The sequence below is a fragment of the Oryzias latipes genome, chromosome 9, assembly GCF_002234675.1.
Source record: "Oryzias latipes chromosome 9, ASM223467v1".
Classification (NCBI taxonomy): domain Eukaryota; kingdom Metazoa; phylum Chordata; class Actinopteri; order Beloniformes; family Adrianichthyidae; genus Oryzias; species Oryzias latipes.
Window position 1 is genome coordinate 33,305,394 of NC_019867.2, and position 20,357 is coordinate 33,325,750.

Below are 20,357 nucleotides of genomic sequence, written 5' to 3' on the forward strand. Positions count from 1 at the left end.
ACATCAAATGTTCAAAATAAACGCCAGGGGATATACAAGCAAAAAAAATAAACTTATATTAAATTATGAAGCTGAGCTAGGTGATACGTTTTAATAGCTTTTTTGTTTGTACTGGGGGAAATGGAATGTAAGTAACATCTAACTTGGGCTAGAAAATCAAGAAAATTAGGAGCTTTATTGCTGAATTTAGATTTGTGAATATAATACTTGGTTAATAAAATCAGAAGATTTATTAAATAAAATTGAGATAAAAATGTCTTATCATAATTAACGTAACCAAATAAGATGTTTTTCCAGGTTAAATTAAATGTGGATACATTTGAGTTTTTATCAAGTTTGTCAATTTGTCCCATATTTTTTCAGTGGACTTGCAGGTCCAAAAGAAATGCACCAACGTTTCTTCAGATTGAGAACAGAAAGAACAGTTTTTATCAATATCCCTTTTTAGCCTTTGCATATACTGATTTGTTGGATAAAACCTATGAATGATCTTGAACGAAACCTCTTTCACTTTGTTGTTTAGAAGATATTTGTTTGGCAGAAGCCAAACCTTTTCCCAACACATTTGACCATGAAGTGAAGTCCAGAAAGTTCTGGCCGGGGATTCAGTCTTTAGCTCCTGCTGGAACCGTCTTCGGATGGCTTTGTTTTGATTTCTCAAAGCAGAGAAGCAGAGTTTTCCGACAGCAGTGTCCGTCACGTGAAGCTGTGGTTGGGGAGCAGATGGAGTAGGAGTTCCTTTAAGAAGATAGGTGAGGTTGAGGGAAACGGCATCAAAAACAACCGAAAAGTCCTTCACAGAAACAGGGATCTGGTAGAACTGAAGGAATTCGGTGTAAGTGTAAAGTTGACCTTGTTGATTGAATAATTGACTAACTAGTCTGATATTATTATTAAACCACTATTGGATAAAGATAGTTTTGTTTTTGTAAAGAATATATCTATTGTTCCAAATGGAAAACCTGTGAGGAGAAAAATTATGTTTATAAATCATGGACCAAGCAAGTAACATCTGTTTATGAAATGAAGACAGTTTGATGGAACTTTGTCGGGCTTGTAGGTGCAGAGCAGTAAAAAGTCGAGGCCACCAACCTGGGAGAAAATATAATTGGGAATGAAGTTCCACAGAGAGTTCGGATTTTTCAAAAACTTTCTTATCCAATTAATTTTAAAAGTCATATTTAGGGTACTGAAATCCAGGAAGTTCAGACCCCCACTAGTGTAATCATTCATTAGAACAGATTTCCTTATATGATGAGTTTGGTTTTTCCAGACAAAGTCGCATAGCAGTTTATCAACAGTTTTGCTAACGATGTTACTGACATAAAGAGACTGAGCGGCATAAATGACTCTGGAGAGCCCTTCAGCCTTGGAGAGGAGAATTCGACCTTTAATGGAAAGGTCACGCAAGAGCCAGAGGTTAAACCTCTTTTTCATTTTATCAATAATTGGAAAAAAGTTAGTATTACCTCTATCATTTTCAGTTTTTGATATTATTATACCAAGATATGTGACTGATGTCTTTACAGGAATATTACAGAGTGAATCCGAATCACAAGATTTAATTGGGAGGAGTTCACATTTTTTCAGATTTAATGAAAGACCGGATGCTTTGGAAAAGGACTTAATTATATTTATTGCTAATGGAATTTGTGAGCTGTCTTTAAGAAAGAGAGTCGTGTCATCGGCGAGCTGACTTACGACAATAGATCTACCAGCGATGGAGATCCCTCGTATTGGACTGGATTTAATGTGGTCACAGAGAAGCTGAGCTCCAAGAAGAAATAGATATGGAGATATGGGACAACCCTGTCTAATCCCACGTTTTATATCAAACCTAGGTGATGAACCATGTTTAAGTTTAATGGAGCAGCTGGCTTTGTTGTAAAGAGTTTTAATGACTTTGCAGAAGTAGTCACCAAAACCAAATTTTTGTAAGGAGCGATACAGGAAGTTATGTTCTACTGTATAAAAGGCCTTAAAAAAGTCCAGAAATAACATAAAAGAGTCATCTGCAATTAGATAAGAGTAATCGAGTATGTCCAAAACTGCCGACGCTGTCCGTTTGCAGCCGTCTAGCTGAATGTCTGCATTTAAGCACAAGAGATCATTTCTCATGAAAATGCTGGGAAAAAAAACACGTTTTTTTTTCTTTAGAAATGCATTTTTAGTTCACTCTCCGTGTTAATACAAAATGATTGAGAGACTTGCTGTCACATTTGAACGTTTATCAGAAGAGTTATTGAAGCAGGAAGTCCGACTCTGTGAAGATCTTTCTAACTTTACCAAGTCCTGAAGACCCGGCTGGGATGGCGGACTGAGCGGACGTCTCTCGCTAAGCTCTCGCCTTTTGCCCCGATCTGCACGGTAAATGTCAGAATTTGAAAACTGAGAGAGAACGGTTTGACTGGAGAGCAGTTGCACGTTAACTTTATCTTCGTTTTGGGAAAAAAAAAACATATTGGTGAGTGTCATGGTTTGAGTTTCTTTTGTATTGGTTTTTGCTTTCTGTCTTGTTCTGTCATGGTTTGGTTCTGTTTCCTGTTTTATTTTGAAAGGTCTTGTCTTGTCTTGTTTCTTGAGTTTTACTTCCTTTGGTCCCCATCAGCCCTGATCGTGTCCACCTGTGTCTTGTCTGCCCTGTCTGTATTTAAGTCTTGTCTTTGCCTTCCTCCTGTGCTGGTCCATTACCTTTTGTCATGGTGTTCATGTCTCCATGTTTTTGCCACACTCATGTTTCCATGTTTCATGCCTCGCCACGCCACAGTGAGTTTTTGTTTTGTTGTTGTCATCCTGCTCTGCAGCGCCTTTTGTTATAATTAAACCCTCTAGCCCTGAACCCGTTTGCCTCCCGCCTCTGCGTCTGGGTCCTACCGGCTCTCGAGCCTCCCGCACATGACAGAAAGATTTCAGGTAATCCATGGACACTAGTGAAGATCACAAATCATTGAAGAAAAAAGCTTCAGAGCACTGTCTAGTGGGTCTAGATGACCCAACTCCCAATGTTAAAGTGCTTAGGATAGCACAAGGGTTAACTTAACAACCTCTGATTGTCTCCGTCGGGCATCATTACCGCCTGCGTGAATCACGACTCGACGGAACCTGGACTTACTCGGAGCTAACATCCTAAGGTTCCCCTCGATGTCACCAACTCTGGCCCCCGGATAACACCTGACTGTAGCCGGTGGGAGCTCCACGTTTCTAACTTCAGAAAAGTTGATAACCAGAGTTGAGGGTTCAGCAGGTGTGTCGCTGACGGGGGGAGAACCTATTACTAACGTGGAGTTTCGGGTGCTCTGAGTTTTTGCGTTTAGCACTATGTTTCCTCCCAACCGGTGCAAACCCCTGTGTATTTCCCGGCTGCTGGGAAGGCGGTGGGGTGCTCGCTGGGTTAGCCGGCTTAGCTTCCACTGTGCGAAGCCGCGCTTCTAACTGCTTTAGCCTGGCCTCCAAGTCTAACACAAGACTGCTAAAAGGTGGTAGATGTGAATGCCTGAGTTTTGCTGCTGACCCCCTTTGCACCCCCACTTACCTTCCTCTCATGCCCCTCCGGTGAGTCTGACAGAAAGCTGACGTGTACGTCTTCCAGGTCTGAGCTCCTGGAGCTGACTGAGGTGACGCTGAGTGCATCGCCGCCATCCCCTCTGTGACACGGCCTGTAGTGTGAGTGGTCAAAGGACTTTGAGAGCTGTTGCTGCTGCAGCTGGCCTCAGTTAGCTGCCGTCTGAAGGATATTAGGAGGAGGGAAATAATTCTTTAGTGAAGTGATGTGCAGCAGAAATCTGATAGACTATCCTGAAATAATTTACTAGCTCCACCGCTTCATGATTTCTCCATTCTTTTTGCCTCCCAGTGTATTGTAGGCCGACTCCGACAAAGGCTAAATTTCACAAGACATCATGTTCATCCATTGTGTGGCCTAATTCCTCGTGATCCTTCCGGTTTTGTTTTTTTGCACTTCGGCTGACCTTGCCATCTGAATGATTAATTCCACAGAACGCAATGCATGGCTGGGAAAGGCGGATATTGCCGATGTTCTCACTGTTATGCTTCTCCATCCCTCCCAGTGGCATCTTTTGGTAGGTGACGCTCAGAGTGTTATTTATCAGTTTACCTTTCGGCTGTCGTAACAGTCCTCATGGTTTGACTACATTTCTCAGAAGCCCTGTCCTGGGCTTTGTGTAATCCTGTGGGCTGCCCTGTCGTTTTGCATCTTGATAATTTCTCGGTGGTCTATTTTTTTTTTTTCAACTCTGTGGTCGCGACTCGTTTTTGAATCTGGGTTTCCACTTTATCTAAGTAAGACGTATGGTCCTCCGCCCATCTGGATTTATTTTCTGCCGTGGTTCTCTTGTTCATTGATGCAAGCCTCTCCGCCCACTGTGATGTTGTTGCATTTGTGCAGCGGATCGTTTATTCAACCTTTGGTTGTATAAGATTTTGTCGCTGTTGGGCCACATGAATTTTGCTATGTGCATTATTCTCCACGGTCATTCGTTCATCTTGTTTTCTCGTTCTAGGTAGATCAGTCCTGGACCTCCATGTTCCTTGTTCTGGATGTTTCTCTGTCTTGCGTTTCTGGTCTCTCCTTCTCGATCCTCGGAGTGGTTTTGGGTCTACGGTCTCACTCCCCCTTGTTTTCTGGGGCTGCGCCTCCGTTGGTTTTGGGGGAAATTTATGAAGAGTGGTTTATGAATGTCCAGCCACCGAAAATTTAGGACGTGAAACCCAAATCCACAGCTCTAATGGTCCATTAATGGATCATGTGGTTCTGAGAAAATTCAGCCGTGGAGATTATTACAAAGATTGTTTTAAGAAGTGCGATAATAAATAGTTAATGCGTCATCGGGTTACTTGGTTTAGTGTTTTAATAACTTACATTACGAGCTAATATGATCCTGGCTGTAAAAACTATATCACTGAAGATCTCTAGCTTCAGTTCTAAGAGTAAAAGAAATTTGTGTCGCAGACCAATCCTCATTCTGCCTGTTTTCAAGCAGATGACACTCGAATAAGAGCATCTCCATTTAGAGACTTGTTGTCATCCGCCTCTAAATGCATGAGGTTCAGCCCAGCTAAAATACTATCAGATCCTATGATCCCTCATCGATCTCAAATTGTTCTTCCTTTGCAGTATCTAGCCGCCCCTTGGCCAATTAATATTTAAGTTATCTGTACTTTTGTTGTCCACCAATTTGAGAACCGCTGATATCAAGTACAAAGCATCAAATCCAGCCGAGCTGCCGTCCATTGCTACGTGAGATGTCGACCTTCCTCAACTATGAATCTCCTTGGTCCTTGGATACCCTTCCATTAGCTTGCTCCTCGATGACCTTCTAAAGGTGTGTCCCTCTGGAAATGACAAAAGGTTACTGTTGTGCATCTAAAAATTTGGTGTTAATATTACAGCATGTTCCATCTCTCACTATGTTGATTCTTGTTGGAATCTGTGCTCTGATGGTTTTCTATGGTGTGGTGAACACACAAATAGAACCTTCTCTTTAAACTCACTACTTGATTTTACTTTCTCAGATTTGTTCTTTAAAAGCACTTTTATTCCCATTATCTTAAGCATTCTAAAACTGATCAGTTTCTAAGTTATTTATATATTCTTTGCCAAGACTAATACTGCTTTGTCTTTATCTATGCATCACTTCCTGAGCCTGCGACCCCCTACTCCCCGGTCAGCACTCCGTTTCTGGCAGATGATGTAAAACCCTCAACAAAGTCGGATGGCTTCAAAGTTCCACAGTCTCTGCTCGTCCTGCAGCTTCCCTGCAGATCGTTGCCCCTGCACTCCTTGATCTGGAGCTGCAACAACGACTGCACTCCACGTACTTATTTCTGCACTGAAAGTGATGGGGAGGTGGACCTCCTCAGCGTTCCAAAGAGACTTCAGACTTAAATCGACCAATGTGTTAGCAGCAGAAAGGAAACAATTTCTTGGATTATGGATGTTTGAATACTATATTGCCAGGTGGAAGCCTCAAATTTAGGATGTTCTTAAGCTGTATTACAGTATGCAATGGAGCTCGAAATTGGAGGTTACTTAAGCTGGTATCATAGTATGCCGGATGGAAGCATCGAAATTATAGCCGTTAAGCTTGTTCGTAGTAAAGATGGAAACTTCTAAATCATGGATGTTACTTAAGCTTTTATCATATTATGCCAGTGGAAGCTTCGGATTGGATGTTAAGCTTCGTGTCTGTCATGGCGTCGTAGACGTGGCAGACCCGGAAGTAAACTCTCGACCAGAAATAGTTTGCAAAGAGGTTTTAATTCTCCTGGGGGTTTACAGAGCCTCCAAGTGAGCGTAGCTTGAATAATCTTTGGATGAAGATCTGACGTCCCAGGAGCGCGGCGGACCGTGGAACCTGAGGAGCGTAGCGTGGGGGAACCGAGGACGGCGGAATCAACTTGAGGTTGAGCAGGATGCCAAGGACGGCGGAGCGACTTGAGGCGAAGCGTGGACGCCGAGGACGGCGGGACCAGCGTGGAACATGGAGAGGAGCTCTGCCACGGGAACCAGCGTGACCAGTGGGAGATGAACCTGAAGGTGAGCACAAGCGAGGTAAGTAACGTGACTTGACTTGGTTTAGAAAATACTAAAAAGCCAGACATAAGCACCGGAGTGAGTATAACAAACTGGCGCTGGATACTGGAGAGGAGAACCCTTAAGAAGGCAGGCAGGAGATGAGGAGATGCAGGCCAGCTGGTTCCAATCAGCAGAGCAGGAGCAGGAGTGCTGGGAGGGGGAGGTGGCTGACACAGGCACCGTGACAGTGTTGTCTTACAGGTTGGTGCTTGGCGGATCAATTTGTAGTCCCCTACAGCGTTCTTGCGAACATGGCTCCACATTCAATTTGCCTGGTTCTTTTCCTTCCTGTGTTCCCTTCGTGGCGCTGTACTCGAACGGGAGCAGCCCAACGGTCAATGGTGCCTGGTCACACATAGTCATACTTGTAAATCTGAATATGGAATACCTCTGAAACACACTTCGTCTGACTTACACACTGATTATACATTTACATTTTCTTCATCTTGATGATATTTGGTGTTGGGGGTAGTTATTACCCAAAACTTTTATGGAAATTTTGTTTCATGGAATTGTACAGAGCCTTATGCCAAACTAAAAGAATGTGAATTAAAGTATGGGAATGCCAAACTAAAAGAATGTGAAAATAAATATATTTTTGCTGCATTAGTTGTCTGACTGGAATGATATTATTGCTAAAAATGATGCAGGAGTCCAGCTGTAAAGAAATGACAAAAGAGCAAAGAAAACGGAATGATCTGATTTGTTATTTCTAATTATTAATTTATTTAGGCTTTGTTTTTTTTGTTCTGCAGCATGTTCATTTTTGTATAATTTTGACAGAATTTATTTTTATGTAGAGCAAAATATTATTTGTTATGTAAAGTTTAACTTCATTTATTCTGGATTAATATGCCTGTTTTTATTCATATTTATGTTCCAAGAGTTTAGTTTTAAAGGTTTTACATTTTTAAAAGATTAGCTTTAGTGTGTTTAATAAATGTTTACCTTGTTCGGCCCCCTGTGCGACCGAGTTTGACCCCGCTGTAATATGAGTTGATAAAATGTATGCATTTTTGGTGTAAAGTGGTCAAATAAGCACAGGTAACACAAAAAGAATCCCATCAAATGGGTATGTGTGAGGGGGGGGGGGGGGGTCACTCGCCCGCCCAGGAATTATTTAGTGTAGAACCGCCACTGGTCGTAGTCAATGGGTTGTTGGGCTTCGTGCTGCGGGGCAGGGACACAGCTGTCTGATGACCAGAACCCGGACAGTGAACGCCTCGTTCGGCTGTTCAAGATGCTCCAGAACAACCCGAAAGACAGAAACTGCGATATCCGGGACGCCATGAATAAACACGCAATTGAAGTTCTAATATTCAGTCTTCTTGTGTTTTAGGTACGTTTGGAGGACAAACAAACAGTTGGAAAAATGAAAACTTTAAAGACTTTAAAGGGAGCGAGTTGCATTCAAGAGCGCCACTTTCGCCTCTGCATTGTTTCGCGTGTGATGCGTTCAGGATCCTCGTGATTTCTGCTGCTCCTCCTCAGCGTCGTCTCTTCTCCACCGGCAGCAGCATCCATTAAGGGTCACTGTACTCTCATCAGCCTCTTCTGACCCCGATTCACGTTTTTCCACCAGGATGCCGTGGTGGAGACGCAGCGAGCGCCTGTCAGGACTCGCGGACGCCAAGCTCCCCGTTTTCTCCCCGTCCTTCCAAGCGTGACTTGAAGGCAGCGGAGCGGCGATGTGAGCACCAGGAGACAATCGTCGATGGTCTGGCTGAAGCTAGCGCGCTAAGGTTAGCCGGGCCCGATCTCGGTGGGTGTTTCCCTCCCCTCGCCGTTCTCCCGTGAATCCCCCCGAAGGCCTCTCCGCGGATGTGAAGACATGCCCGAGCTTTCCAGGGGCTTTCTCCCAGGCATGAAGCCTCCTGGCGGCGTAGCCCCCCGGCCGTGAAGCATCCGCAGTCATTTTGTCCCCTCCGCGAAGATGATGCTGGCGGAGGAGCGGGTCTGACCGGGACTAGCTGGACGCTCTCTCCGTGAAGGCCATGATACCGAGAGAATGATAATGCTGGAAAAACAGGTAACATCTGGAGCCTTTGGCTCTGTATCTCAGAAAAATCTGACATTTTTTCACACTCCCATGACAACCAGCAAAAAACTGGCAATCAACCAGATCCAATGAAGTGCCAGCAGATATTTGGTACTTGTATAATATAGAGATACAATAAAGATGATAATCCTTCCACATTTCAGTTCATTCCTCTCCACATATTTCAGTTTCAGTGTAATTCACTGATAAATAAGTGCAGCTGTCAGATGAAGAGGGTCTTTTTGTTACCACATTTTAGGATCTTTAAAAGGTTGAGACTATAAATGTAAGCTTTCATTGTTGCTAAATATACATGGGGGGTCAATGCAGTTTAAAGTAAAGGAACAACATATTTTACACTTACAAACTCTTTATTTAAAGGCCATTTCAAATTAAGGCCAAAAGCTGAAAACTAAAACTACAACATTAAATGAAACTGACAAATAATAAATCAGCTTCAGTTTGCACCACTTTTCTCTTTTTTAAACTGTTTCAAGGCTCTGAGATATTGAAAATCTTTCATCTGATGATGCTCAGCACCAAACAGGCTGCAAGGTGATGCCGTACTGCCCGTCACAGAAACAGTAATGTGATTGTTTCTCTGTGTCTTTCTAAGATCCTTTATGTCTAATATAATTCAATTCAATTATTATTGTAGCCCAAATTCACAACAGTTGTCTCGATGGGCTGATATGGAGGTAGAGGAGATGAAGATGTTGAGGTTCTCCTTAGGAGTGACCAGGTTAGACAGGATAAGGAACGAGTACATCAGAGGGACGGCTCATGTTGCCTGTGTTAGCGACAAAGTCAAAGAAAGCCAGACTGAGATGGTTTGGACATGTTCAGAGGAGGGATAGTGGATATATTGGTAGAAGGATGTTGGAGATGGAGCTGCCTGGCAGGAGGGCAAGAGGACGGCCAAAGAGGAGATATATGGATGTCTTAACAGAGGACATGAAGTTGGCTAATGTTAGGGTAGAAGATGTCCATGATAGAGTGAGGTGGAGGACGATGATTCGCTGTGGCGACCCCTGATGGGAAAAGCCCAAAGAGAAAGAAAGTTGTCTCGATGGGCTTTCATATAGGTAATTGAAAAAGTTAAACATAAAATTAAAAAGATCATGAATACATAGAATTCATTCGGAAAATACTAAATTGACAAACTGACTAAACTAAACTGGCATCCCTGCCCTTAGACCCCCCTTCTCTGTAAGGAAAAACTCCTAAAAAACCGGATTCCGGAAAAAACAAAGAAACCTCAGGGGTGCCCACATGAAGGAGGGATCCTCCCCCAGGACGGAAAGGCGATTTACCAGAACTCTTAGAGAAGAATTAACTTAATCTAAATCTACAACTACATATTTAAAGTCCAGCAGATGAGCTTCATCCAGATGGAGTTAAAAATGTTTTACCCAGTTCTTTGTTGAACAGTGTCTTTTGTAGTTCACTAATGGGATGTAGTTTAGCTGCACCAGTTCAAAAAATTTGGGGGAAAAATAAATACCTAGATATTTGCTATTGCCTGATTTGACTGGTAGAGTCTTTGCTCTGCATTACTGTTCAGTGATAGTAAAAAAGATTTATTCCAATTGAGGAGTCGGATACGGAGGAGAATCCGTTAATGATTGTTTGCTATTTCACTTTCCGAATGTAGATTATGGAGAAAAAGTAATTTGTCATCTGCATAGAGACAAATTTTCTGATGGCTGTGTTTGGTTTTAATTCCTTTAATGCTCTCATTCTGTCTTATTGCTGCAACTAGAGGCTCCATAAATATAGCGAAAAGGGAGGGGGAGAGTGGGCAACCCTGTCTGATTCCTTTTCCAAGAAAAAAACTGTTGGAAGTCTGTTTGTTAGTTCTGACTGATGCATTTGGGTTGCAGCATAATATTTTAATCCAGTCAATGAATGATTCCCAGAACCCAAACTTATGGAGGGCAGCAATGAGGAACTTCCAATTTACCATGTCAAATGCTTTTTCAGCATCCAACGAGAGTATGGTCATTTCCTGGTTTGTAGTAGTGGCAAATTCTATTACAGTCAGTTGGTATCAATATTTGGACAGAGACACATTCTTTCTAATATAGTTTCTGTACATTACCACAGTGAATTTGAAATAAAACATCTCAGATGCCATTGAAGTGCAGACTTTCAGCTTTTATTCCATGGGTTGAACAAAAAGATTGCATAAAAATGTGAAAAACTAAAGCATTTTTTAAACACAATCCCTTCATTTCATGGCCTCCTAAGTAATTGGACAAATGAAATAACTGTAAACCAAATGGTCATTACTAATATTTGGTTGTTGGCAATGACAGCCTGAAGTCTTGAACTCATGGACATCACCAGATGCTGGTTTTCTCCTTCTGAATGCTCTGCCAGGCCTTTACTGCAGCGGCAAACAGTTGCTGTTTGTTTGTGGGCCTTTCTGTCTGAAGTTTAGTCTTCAACAAGTGAAATGCTGCTCAATTGGGTTCAGATCAGGTGACTGACTTGGCCATTCAAGAATGTTCCACTTCTTTGCTTTAATAAACTCCTGAGTTACTTTGGCTGTATGTTTTGGGTCGTTGTCCATCTGGATTATGAAAGGCCGTCCACTCAGTTTGGCTGCATTCACCTGGATCTGCGCAGACAGTGCTGCATTCACCTGGATCTGCGCAGACAGTCTGTCTCATAACACCCAGAATTCATTGGGCTGCTTCTGTTCTGTGTCATGTCATCAATAAACACTAATGTCCCAGTGCCACTAGCAGCCATGCACGCCCAGACCATCACACTGCCTCCACCGTGTTTTACTGATGATGTAGTGTGCTTTGGATCAGGAGCTTCTCCACGCCTTCTCCATACTTTTCTTGGTTTCATCTGTCCAAAGAATGTTTTTCCAGAACTTTTTAGATGCTTTTTAGCAAAGTCCAGTCTAGCCTTCCTATTCTTGAGGCTTCTGAGTGGCTTGCATCTTGCAGTGAACCCTCTGGATTTACTTTCATGCAGTCTTCTTTTTCTGGTAGACTTGGATATTGATCCGCCTCCCTCCTGGAGAGTGTTGTTCACTTGGTTGGCTGTTGTGAACGGGTTCCTCTTCACCATGGAAATGATTCTGCCGTCATCCACCACTGTTGTCTTCCGTGGACGTTCAGGTCTTTGTGCGTTGCTGAGTTCACCAGTGCTTTTTTTCTTTCTCAGGATGGACCACACTGTTGATGTTGCCACTCCTAATACTGTAGCAGTTTCTGGTTTCATGTTTGTTTCTGTTTTCTCAGCTTAATGATGGCTCCTTTCACCTGCATGGAGAGCTCCTTTGACCGCATGTTGTCTGTTTACAGCAAAATCTTCCAAATGCAGCACGAGTCCTCTAATCAACTCCAGGCCTTTTATCTGTTTACTCAGGATGACATAACAAGGGAATTGCCCACACCTGCCCATGCAATAGCATGGAATGGCAATCTGTGGTAGGCATGCACCAACATAACTCATATTTGAGACCAAGGACCCCAAAAACCCTGAAATATAACACGTGGAAAAGAATGAATACATGATTTGCATTGTACAATTTGAATCTGAATTTGAAGTAATAATTGATCGAAGTTTACTAAAAACATTTATTTGAATTTGCACTGTCTCTTCAACAATAGGTCCTTTTATTCTGTTAAAGATTCACTTTTTTTCCTTAATGGAATAAACGTGCATGTGACCTCTGTGTCAACAGCTGGAATCCTGACTCTGCAAAGCTTCCTTGAGCTTTGACAGCTCATCACCTGCTAATATCTTGCATCTTCTGACTTGTTTAATTTTTTAACAAGTTGGTCTTTTTAACTGCCTTTCAGGAGTGCATTTGCACTCTTTCACAAACATCACATCACTGAAAGATTTTTTATGTTGCCCCAAATCTACACACACAGACTGATAAGCAGTGAAAAAGTCTGATGAATCGGGTTGATCTCTCGTGTGGGATTCTTAGCTCGTATATTTTCTGCGCTCAGACGTTTGTGGATATGTTTGTTTGCTTTCGTAGTGATCTTTGATATTAAGGCCACATTTTCACAACACATGAGACATAAAGGTTTTGCTCTGCCTGTTGGAAGAATGAATCCATAAAGATCTGTCCATTTACTTTTTAAAATTCTATTTTCCACATCCGCTTTCCTCTCGCTGGAGCATCCACGCCCACTCTGCTTCAGTTGTGTTCTTTTCAAGATTGCTGGTAATGCTATGTTTTGAGATTAACTTGTAATAAGCCAGAAACTGCTGTGTTTTTCGGAGATCTAACATTGGCGCAGAATCACGTTCAGCTATTTTCTGGTTGCCGGGCCACAGGTTTTGCTGGTTTCATAACCTGCTCAAATGCCTGTGACTGTAGACCTATGTGCCGTAAATTGTGGCAATTGTCACTCATTGTTGTGCCGCAGTGTTTGGGCCGGTTACGGACACGTTCATCAACCACTATTTCTTTTTTTCTCACCGGGCGTTAAGGCTCTTTAAAGTTAGATCATTTACGTTTGCGTCACATCTGATTATAAGTATGAAGACATTTTTTGCCATAGCATTCATTCAAGGCATTAATGATTCCTCTCCGGCATTCATTTATTTTTATTTATTTAACCTTTATTTTACAAGGAAATCCCATTGAGATAAAATCTCTTTTTTAAGAAGAGGAAGACGTCTTCATCAGATGCCTGTCTCTTCTGAGTAGCGGTGTGAATTGTTCCCTTTCTCTCAGCAAAGGAGAAGTGCTCACTGTCACAGATTTAAACAGATTTGTGAACACTTTTTTAGAAAAATTGTTGTTTTGTTTGTAGAAAATGTTTCCGATCTTTGAATTCATCTCATGACAAATGGGAGCAAAAACCAAAGTGTTCCTTGAATATTTTTGTTCAGTTTATGACAATCCACTGTTTCACAGCACTGCAGAATAACCTGAATAAATTAAAATGACACACTTTTTTCACTACAGAACACAAAACAGTGTAAAAGGTCCAACATGCACAAAATGTTTAAAGCTGTCTTACTTTTGTTCACCACTTGAACCCCCGACTGCTGGTTGGCAGCACCACCCACTGAGCCTCTTTGAGCAGCTCGACACCTCGACCAACACAATAAGATCTCACGAGAACCAGCATTTGTTAAATGTTCAGTCAGCCTCGCGGTTTTTGTTGTCTTGAGACATGCACTACTAAGTTTTTACTTAGGATGGGTACCAAACCGACACTTTGTGCCATGTTGCTGCCAGTATCATGTACCATTATTGCTGAGCTTGCAGTGGGCTCAAATAAAAACGAGTGTGAGAAAAAGGAGCTGCAGTGAACACTGTCCTGTAAAGAAAGCATCTTAGTCACATTAAAGCCCTCTCCTTCATCCTGTCATGCTAGCTCATGACCCTTTAATGTTTATGGAAAGAATTGGTGTTTCTTTATTCTTTATCTTTATCCTTCCTTTATTTTTGAAGCTCTAGTTCAAGCTCCGCTCAGCCTCCTGAACCGTTTAATAATGCTGTTTATTTCCAACATTCAGCAATGTTGGAAATTATCTCATTTCCTCAATCATACTTTCACAACCTTATTGGTTAAGGCACATTCATTCTGTTTTTTTTATACTGAAAATCATTTGTGGAATCAGACAGTAATCAGACCAAGATTAAGATCAATTTTATTAATTCTCGTAGGGAAATTCAGTAATCATGACAAGATCATGACTAATCTCTTTAAGCACAAATATTTCTTAATTTACCAAAAGAAAAGCACCAGAAATTTGGTTGGGTAAAAGTAACTTGGAAATGAGATACAGGTGCAGTTCTTAATGTTGTGATCATTAAAAAAAAGATTTTTTACCATCTTATTAACATGAAAGGGTATGTTAATATTCAGCTAGAGTTTTCTTTGTGAATAATTGTTCTGGTACAGCCTTGGGATATATCGTGATATGTATGATTTTGTTAGACACATATCATGATACATATCCTATCACCGGAATATGCACCCCTACCGTGCATTATCATGCTGCAACATGAGGGTATGTTCCTGGATGTACGGTACTACAATGGGCCACAGGATCTTGTCACGATATCTCTATGCATAAATATAATGTGCCGATGCTTTTCGTTTATAACATACGCCTGTCCATACCAAAATGTAGCGATGTGACGTTTTGTATTGAGGTTTCGAGGAGTTTCTGCAATGCATGTATCAAGGTTTGCTTCATTCAGGGGAATATGTTAATTAAGACTCTCATTCATCCAGGTTGATTCCATCATAGTAGTAGGTTTAGGGGCTGTCATCTGGACTTAATTTTTAAAGTTAGAAGACGTTTCTTATCCAAGAGGCTTTGTCAATTCTGAATTAGCTGGTAAAAGAGCTGGTAGATATGCGCTCATGGGGGAGGAGTCAGACCTGAAACTGGATGGTATTGTCAACTTAGCCTACATGGTTTCGGGTCGTTAAGAGTCCTTAGTCGTCAGCTGGGAGTTGGGGAGCCAGTGACTCCCTCCCCAACTGGTCATTCATGAAATGGTTCAAATTGTGCCGTGAGTTTGACAGCGGCATGAATCCCTCAGGCTCCATTCAACATTTTGATTGAAAGTTGCAGTCAATGAGACTTAAGAGATGGTTTGGAGATTTAGAAAAAACTGTTGCTCTTACATAAAAAACAACGTATCGCCTAAACTATTATCACTGGCCATATCTCTATGTTACAAAAGCACAATAGTTATCCATTATCAACCAGAGCCGCAGTGGCTGAACAGCATCCAACCCAGAGGGAGGGATCCTAACTGAGGAAGCACCAGAAAATAAATAAAAAATAAAAAAGAGAATGAAAAATGTAAAAGAGAATGAAACAGTAAACATATTGATAAAAGCAATAAACAATAAAACATTGAAATGAGATAAATTAAAATTAAAATAACACATTAAAATCTAGTGTAAATTTGTAAAACAAGATCAAATGGATAAATATAAATAAATAAATAACCAAATAAAAAAAGAAATAGTGGTAGTAAAAAATTAGCTGAATGCCAAGTTAAAAAGATAGGTCTTTAGCCTTTTCTTAAAAACTTCAATGCTCTCTGCGGCTCTCAGGTCCTCTGGCAGACTGTTCCATAAACGGGGGCCATAGTGTTGAAAAGATGCTTCTCCGTAGGTTTTGGTTCTTACAGCCGGAATGGTTAACAGACCAGAGCCAGAGGATCTTAAGGTCCGCGAGGGTTCATACTTTACTAAAAGATCTGATTAATAAGAAGGCGCAAGACCGTTAAGACATTTAAAAACTGTTAAAAGTATCTTAAAATCATTACCCACAATGGTCTCTCATAGTAAATATTGTGGGAGTTACATTCTAAAAATAACCCATAATAGACACTATCTGAGAAGTATTCATCTTTTCCTTTTTACAATAACAGATGTTTTAAAGCTGTAAAACTCCTCAATACACACTTTATCCACTGTTTCTCAGACATGAACATTTTGCACTTTTCCCTCTTTTTTTAAGCTCCCAAAGTTCAAACTTAGTAGGAAAAATATGATCAACTAAAATGAAAACAAAGATCTGATTGCGATGGAAGATTAAATGTAGCCGAACTCTGGCAAACCGAACACAAGCTGTACAGGAGACACAACACACAGGAAATTGATTGAAAAAAATCTACAGCCAATCAGGATGCAGATCACAGTGATGTTTAAGAAAAAACAACAACCAACCAAACAAACAAAAAAGAAGCAAAGTGCACTAGAAAATCAGTGAAACAGCATTTTAGCAAGTGCCCACTGTTCACAGTCTATTGTCATCACTTCAGTACAGTGGGCCTATTGGCTTCATGTTTTCGTACTTCTTCATTCTGCAGTTTTCTTTATGATGAGACATTTACAGCGTATGCCGAGTAGGGGAGGGTAAAGGAGAGTTTCTGCAATGTGCATGGAGGTATGCTTCATTTAGGGGAGGAGCTGAAAATGATGACTTGTACCATGTGACTGATCCATTGAAGTGGTTTAGATTGTGCCACGAGTTCTGACAGCCATATGAATCCTTCTAGCTTCATTCAGCGACAGAATTAGGAGCATGCATAGGATTTTGATAAAGGTTAATCCTTTTTCCCTATAATGATTAGAATCGATGTTTATTTTTCTGAAGATGAAGCTGCAACAAACGTACGGCCGTCTCTGCTTTGTAAAGCATGCTTTTAGATAATCCTCCCTGCGAGATTACAGAATAGACTTTTGGTTTGTTGTGATTAATATTAAGATATTAAATGAAAACAGATTTGATCTCCCTTCAGCTGTTGGGTCATTTTTCCTTTTGTTTTTGCGCTAGCCTAACAACGACAGAACGAAGTGCTTATGTTTAGGTTTTTGAAAAATGTTTGCTCTTCTGCACTTTACACAAAGGCATACTTAGTAGGACTGCCAGTGTTTCATCTCCACCAAGATCTCTGTCTCCATGTTGTTGAGAAATGGCTGACAAAACCTGTTTTCATGCTCATCTTGCAGCTTGTACCGTGCTGGTGGTGTGACAGTCCTTCAGACTCACCTGAAATCATCAGTTTTTCACATGAAATCATCATAAAAGCTGGACTGAACACTTTTCCACTGCAGAGCTCGACACAGGAGATCGGAGAGGAAACTGAGGAGGACGCTGTCTTCACCATCACACTGAGGAAGGTGCAACTTCACCAGTCTGCCAACAAGGGGCAGCGCTGGTTGGGTGTGGAGACGGACTCTGCCCTGAGCCTCTACGAGACCTGCAAGGTGCGAACAATCAAGGCCGGCACACTAGAGAGGCTGGTGGAGTATATGGTGTCGGCCTTCAGGGGCAAAGACTCTACCTACGTCACTATCTTCCTGTGCACCTACCGCACCTTTGCGACTACCAGACAAGTGCTGGACCTCCTGCTCCACAGGTGCAACTTTGATCAAACTTCAAGGAAGAAAATGTTCAGTTTGCAAAGTTGAAAAGGAGTTTTTTTTTGTAAAGATGGAGTATGTTTATTCCTAGATATGCCAAACTTCCAAATGTGCCTGCTGGCCCTGCACACAGAGCATCCCAGGACAACTGCACAGAGCTCAGAAAGTAGGTCTGCATGTGTCAGCAGGTCCAGCTCACTTTTGCAGGCTAGAGCCATTGTTTGTTCGGACATTTGTCTTGATAAAATCATTTTTAATCTGTTCTTTTGTTTTAGTACCATTTCATCCATTCTGGGCGCATGGCTGGACCAGTACTCGGAGGACTTCTGGACCCCTCCAAACCACGAATGTCTACACCAGCTCCTCTCCTACCTGCACCTCCATTTTCCTGGCTCTGACCTGGAGCGCCGTGCTCGCAACCTGCTGGCCCACTTCCAGCGCCGACAGCAGTGTGAACCTGATTCTGATGGTATGCAGGCAGGACAGGGATTGTATGTGGGTGGTCCAGAAAAGGTCCATTAGATAAGCTGTTTGAACTGATCCTGTTTGAAGAGGAGCAGGAACATGGGGGAGACCAGCTGGTGTGGAAAATGTCTGTTTCCATGTCTCTTTAGGGGAGCACATGGGCTGCCCTTTTGCCACGCAGGAAGAGAGTGGCTTTGAGGACGAGCTTCCTGCTTTCAGTTTCCTGTCCTTTGACCCCATCATGGTAGCAGAGCAGTTCACTCTCATGGATGCAGTAAGGGCTGAAACTTCACCTTTTTTTTGCTCTTCTGTCAAGTTTTAAAGGTCCATTGTTAGACATCCCTGCTGCATTTATCTTTCTGCAGGACCTCTTTAAGAAGGTGGTGCCCTATCACTGCCTTGGTGGAATCTGGTCTCAGCGGGATAAGAAGGGGAAGGAGCACCTGGCCCCCACCATCAGAGCCACTGTGGCCCAGTTCAATGCTGTCACCAACTGTGTTATCGCCACCTGTCTGAACAACCCTTCGCTGAAGGCCAGCCAAAGAGCCAGGCTGCTGGAGCGGTGGATCGATGTGGCGCGGGTCAGAAACTTTTCTTCATCCGTTTGGGAGCATGCTTCCTCCCCTTGTGGTTCATCTTTCCTCTTGAAGGTTTATGGGCACACTGCAGAGGATCTGAGCCTGTCTGTTTGTGATGCAGGAGTGCCGCATCCTGAAGAACTTCTCCTCCTTACGGGCCATCCTCTCCGCTCTGCAGTGCAATGCTATCCACAGACTGAAGAGGACCTGGGAGGAGGTGTCAAGGTGATGCGTCATCTAAGATTGGACGGCTTTGGGCCAGCGATGTTTTTTAATATCTTATCTTATCTTTAATATCTGAAGGGAGAGTTTTCGAACTTTTCGTGAGCTCTCAGAAATCTTCTCCGATGACAACAACTACTCGATCAGCCGTGAACTGCTGGTGAAGGTAAGCCTCCTCTGCTTCTTTCAGTAGTGGGGGTCTGAGATTGGCTATGAGAGAGTTTTTACTGGCATGCAAATGTCTGTTAACAAGACAACCATACCTTTTCCTAAAACGGCTGTGGTGCAGTGGTAGAGTGGTCATCCTCTGATTGAATCATCACAGGTTGGGTTTCTGACCTCCATAAAATAGACTCCTTACCAACTTTCAGATCTAAACTCAAAACTCATCTGTTTAATTCTGCCTTTTCATTCTGATTCTCTTTTGATTTTCTGTCAGTTATTTATCGTGTTTTAATGAATATTTTTTAACTTACTGACCTTTGTTTTGAAAAGTGTCCTTGATTTCCTTGAAAGGCCCTTTTAAATTAAATGGATTATTATTATTATTATTATTATGACAGCATCACAGTTGATGCAGGTTTATCGGCTGCATCTCCATGATGCCGATTTCACGTTCCACCACATCCCAAAGGTTCTCTATTGGGTTCTGGTGACTGTGGAGGGCGTTTGATCCAAAGAACTCATTGTAATGTTCTGGAAACCAGTCTAAGATGATTCCAGCTTTATGACATGGAGCCTTATCCTGCTGGAAGTAGCATCAGAAGATGGTCCACTGTGGTCAGAAAGGGATGGACATGGTCAGCAACAATACTCAGGTAGACTGTGGTGTTGGAACCATGCTCAACTGGTACTAAGAGGTCCTAAGTGAGCCAAAATAACATCCCCCACACCATGACACCACCACCACCAGCCTGAACCGTTGATACAAGGCAGGATGGATCCATGCTTTCATGTTGTTGAGGCCAAATTCTGACCCTACCATCTGAATGTGGCAGCAGAAATGGAGACTCATCAGACCAGACAACGTTTTTCCATCTTCTATGGTCCAGTTTTGGTGAGTCTGTGTGAATTGTAGCCTCAGTTTCCTGTTCTTAGCTGACAGCAGTGGTACCCGGTGTGGTCTTCTGCTGCTGTCGTCCATCTGCCTCCAGGTTGGACGTGTTGTTCTTTCAGAGATGCTATTCTGCAGACCTCGGTTGGAACCAGTGGTTCTTTGAGTTCCTGTTGTCTTTCTATCAGCTGGAACCAGTCTGGTCGTTCTCCTCTGACCTCTGGCATCAACAAGACATTTCTGACGACAGAACTGCTACTGTCTGGCTATTTTCTCTTTTTAGGACCATTCTTTGTAAACCCTAGAAATGGTTGTGGGTGAAAATCGCAGTAGATCAGCAGTTTCTGAAATCCTCAGACCAGCCCGTCTGGCACCAACAACCACATTCAAAGTCATTTCAATCACCTCGTTCTGATGCTTGCTTTGAACTGGAGCAGATCGTCTGGACCATGTCTACATGAATACATGCTGCCGGGTGATTGGCTGATAAGAAATTTGTGATAACGAGCAGTTGGAC

At 42.3% G+C, this 20,357-nt stretch overlaps 1 protein-coding gene and 1 long non-coding RNA gene across 3 annotated transcripts in view; one reads left to right on the top strand and one right to left on the bottom strand.

Annotated features, from left to right (window-relative positions):
• Positions 1-6,258: 6,258 nt before the first annotated feature.
• Positions 6,259-6,671, bottom strand: LOC111947855. The gene is made up of 2 exons (XR_002873805.1): positions 6,628-6,671; positions 6,259-6,550 (listed from the first exon to the last, which is right to left on the bottom strand). It is a non-coding gene; the product is annotated as an uncharacterized LOC111947855 (long non-coding RNA).
• A 1,022-nt stretch (positions 6,672-7,693) lies between these two features.
• The window catches only part of ralgds (ral guanine nucleotide dissociation stimulator), a 38,711-nt gene continuing 26,047 nt past the window's right edge, over positions 7,694-20,357 (top strand). For both annotated transcript variants that reach the window (XM_011473100.3, XM_011473101.3), the window contains exons 1-8: positions 7,694-8,624; positions 17,213-17,517; positions 17,613-17,687; positions 17,797-17,990; positions 18,136-18,260; positions 18,352-18,567; positions 18,686-18,789; positions 18,868-18,952. In XM_011473100.3, the coding sequence (XP_011471402.1) occupies positions 8,604-8,624; positions 17,213-17,517; positions 17,613-17,687; positions 17,797-17,990; positions 18,136-18,260; positions 18,352-18,567; positions 18,686-18,789; positions 18,868-18,952 (1,125 nt within the window). In that variant the 5' untranslated portion in view covers positions 7,694-8,603. The remainder of the gene's footprint in view (positions 8,625-17,212; positions 17,518-17,612; positions 17,688-17,796; positions 17,991-18,135; positions 18,261-18,351; positions 18,568-18,685; positions 18,790-18,867; positions 18,953-20,357) is intronic.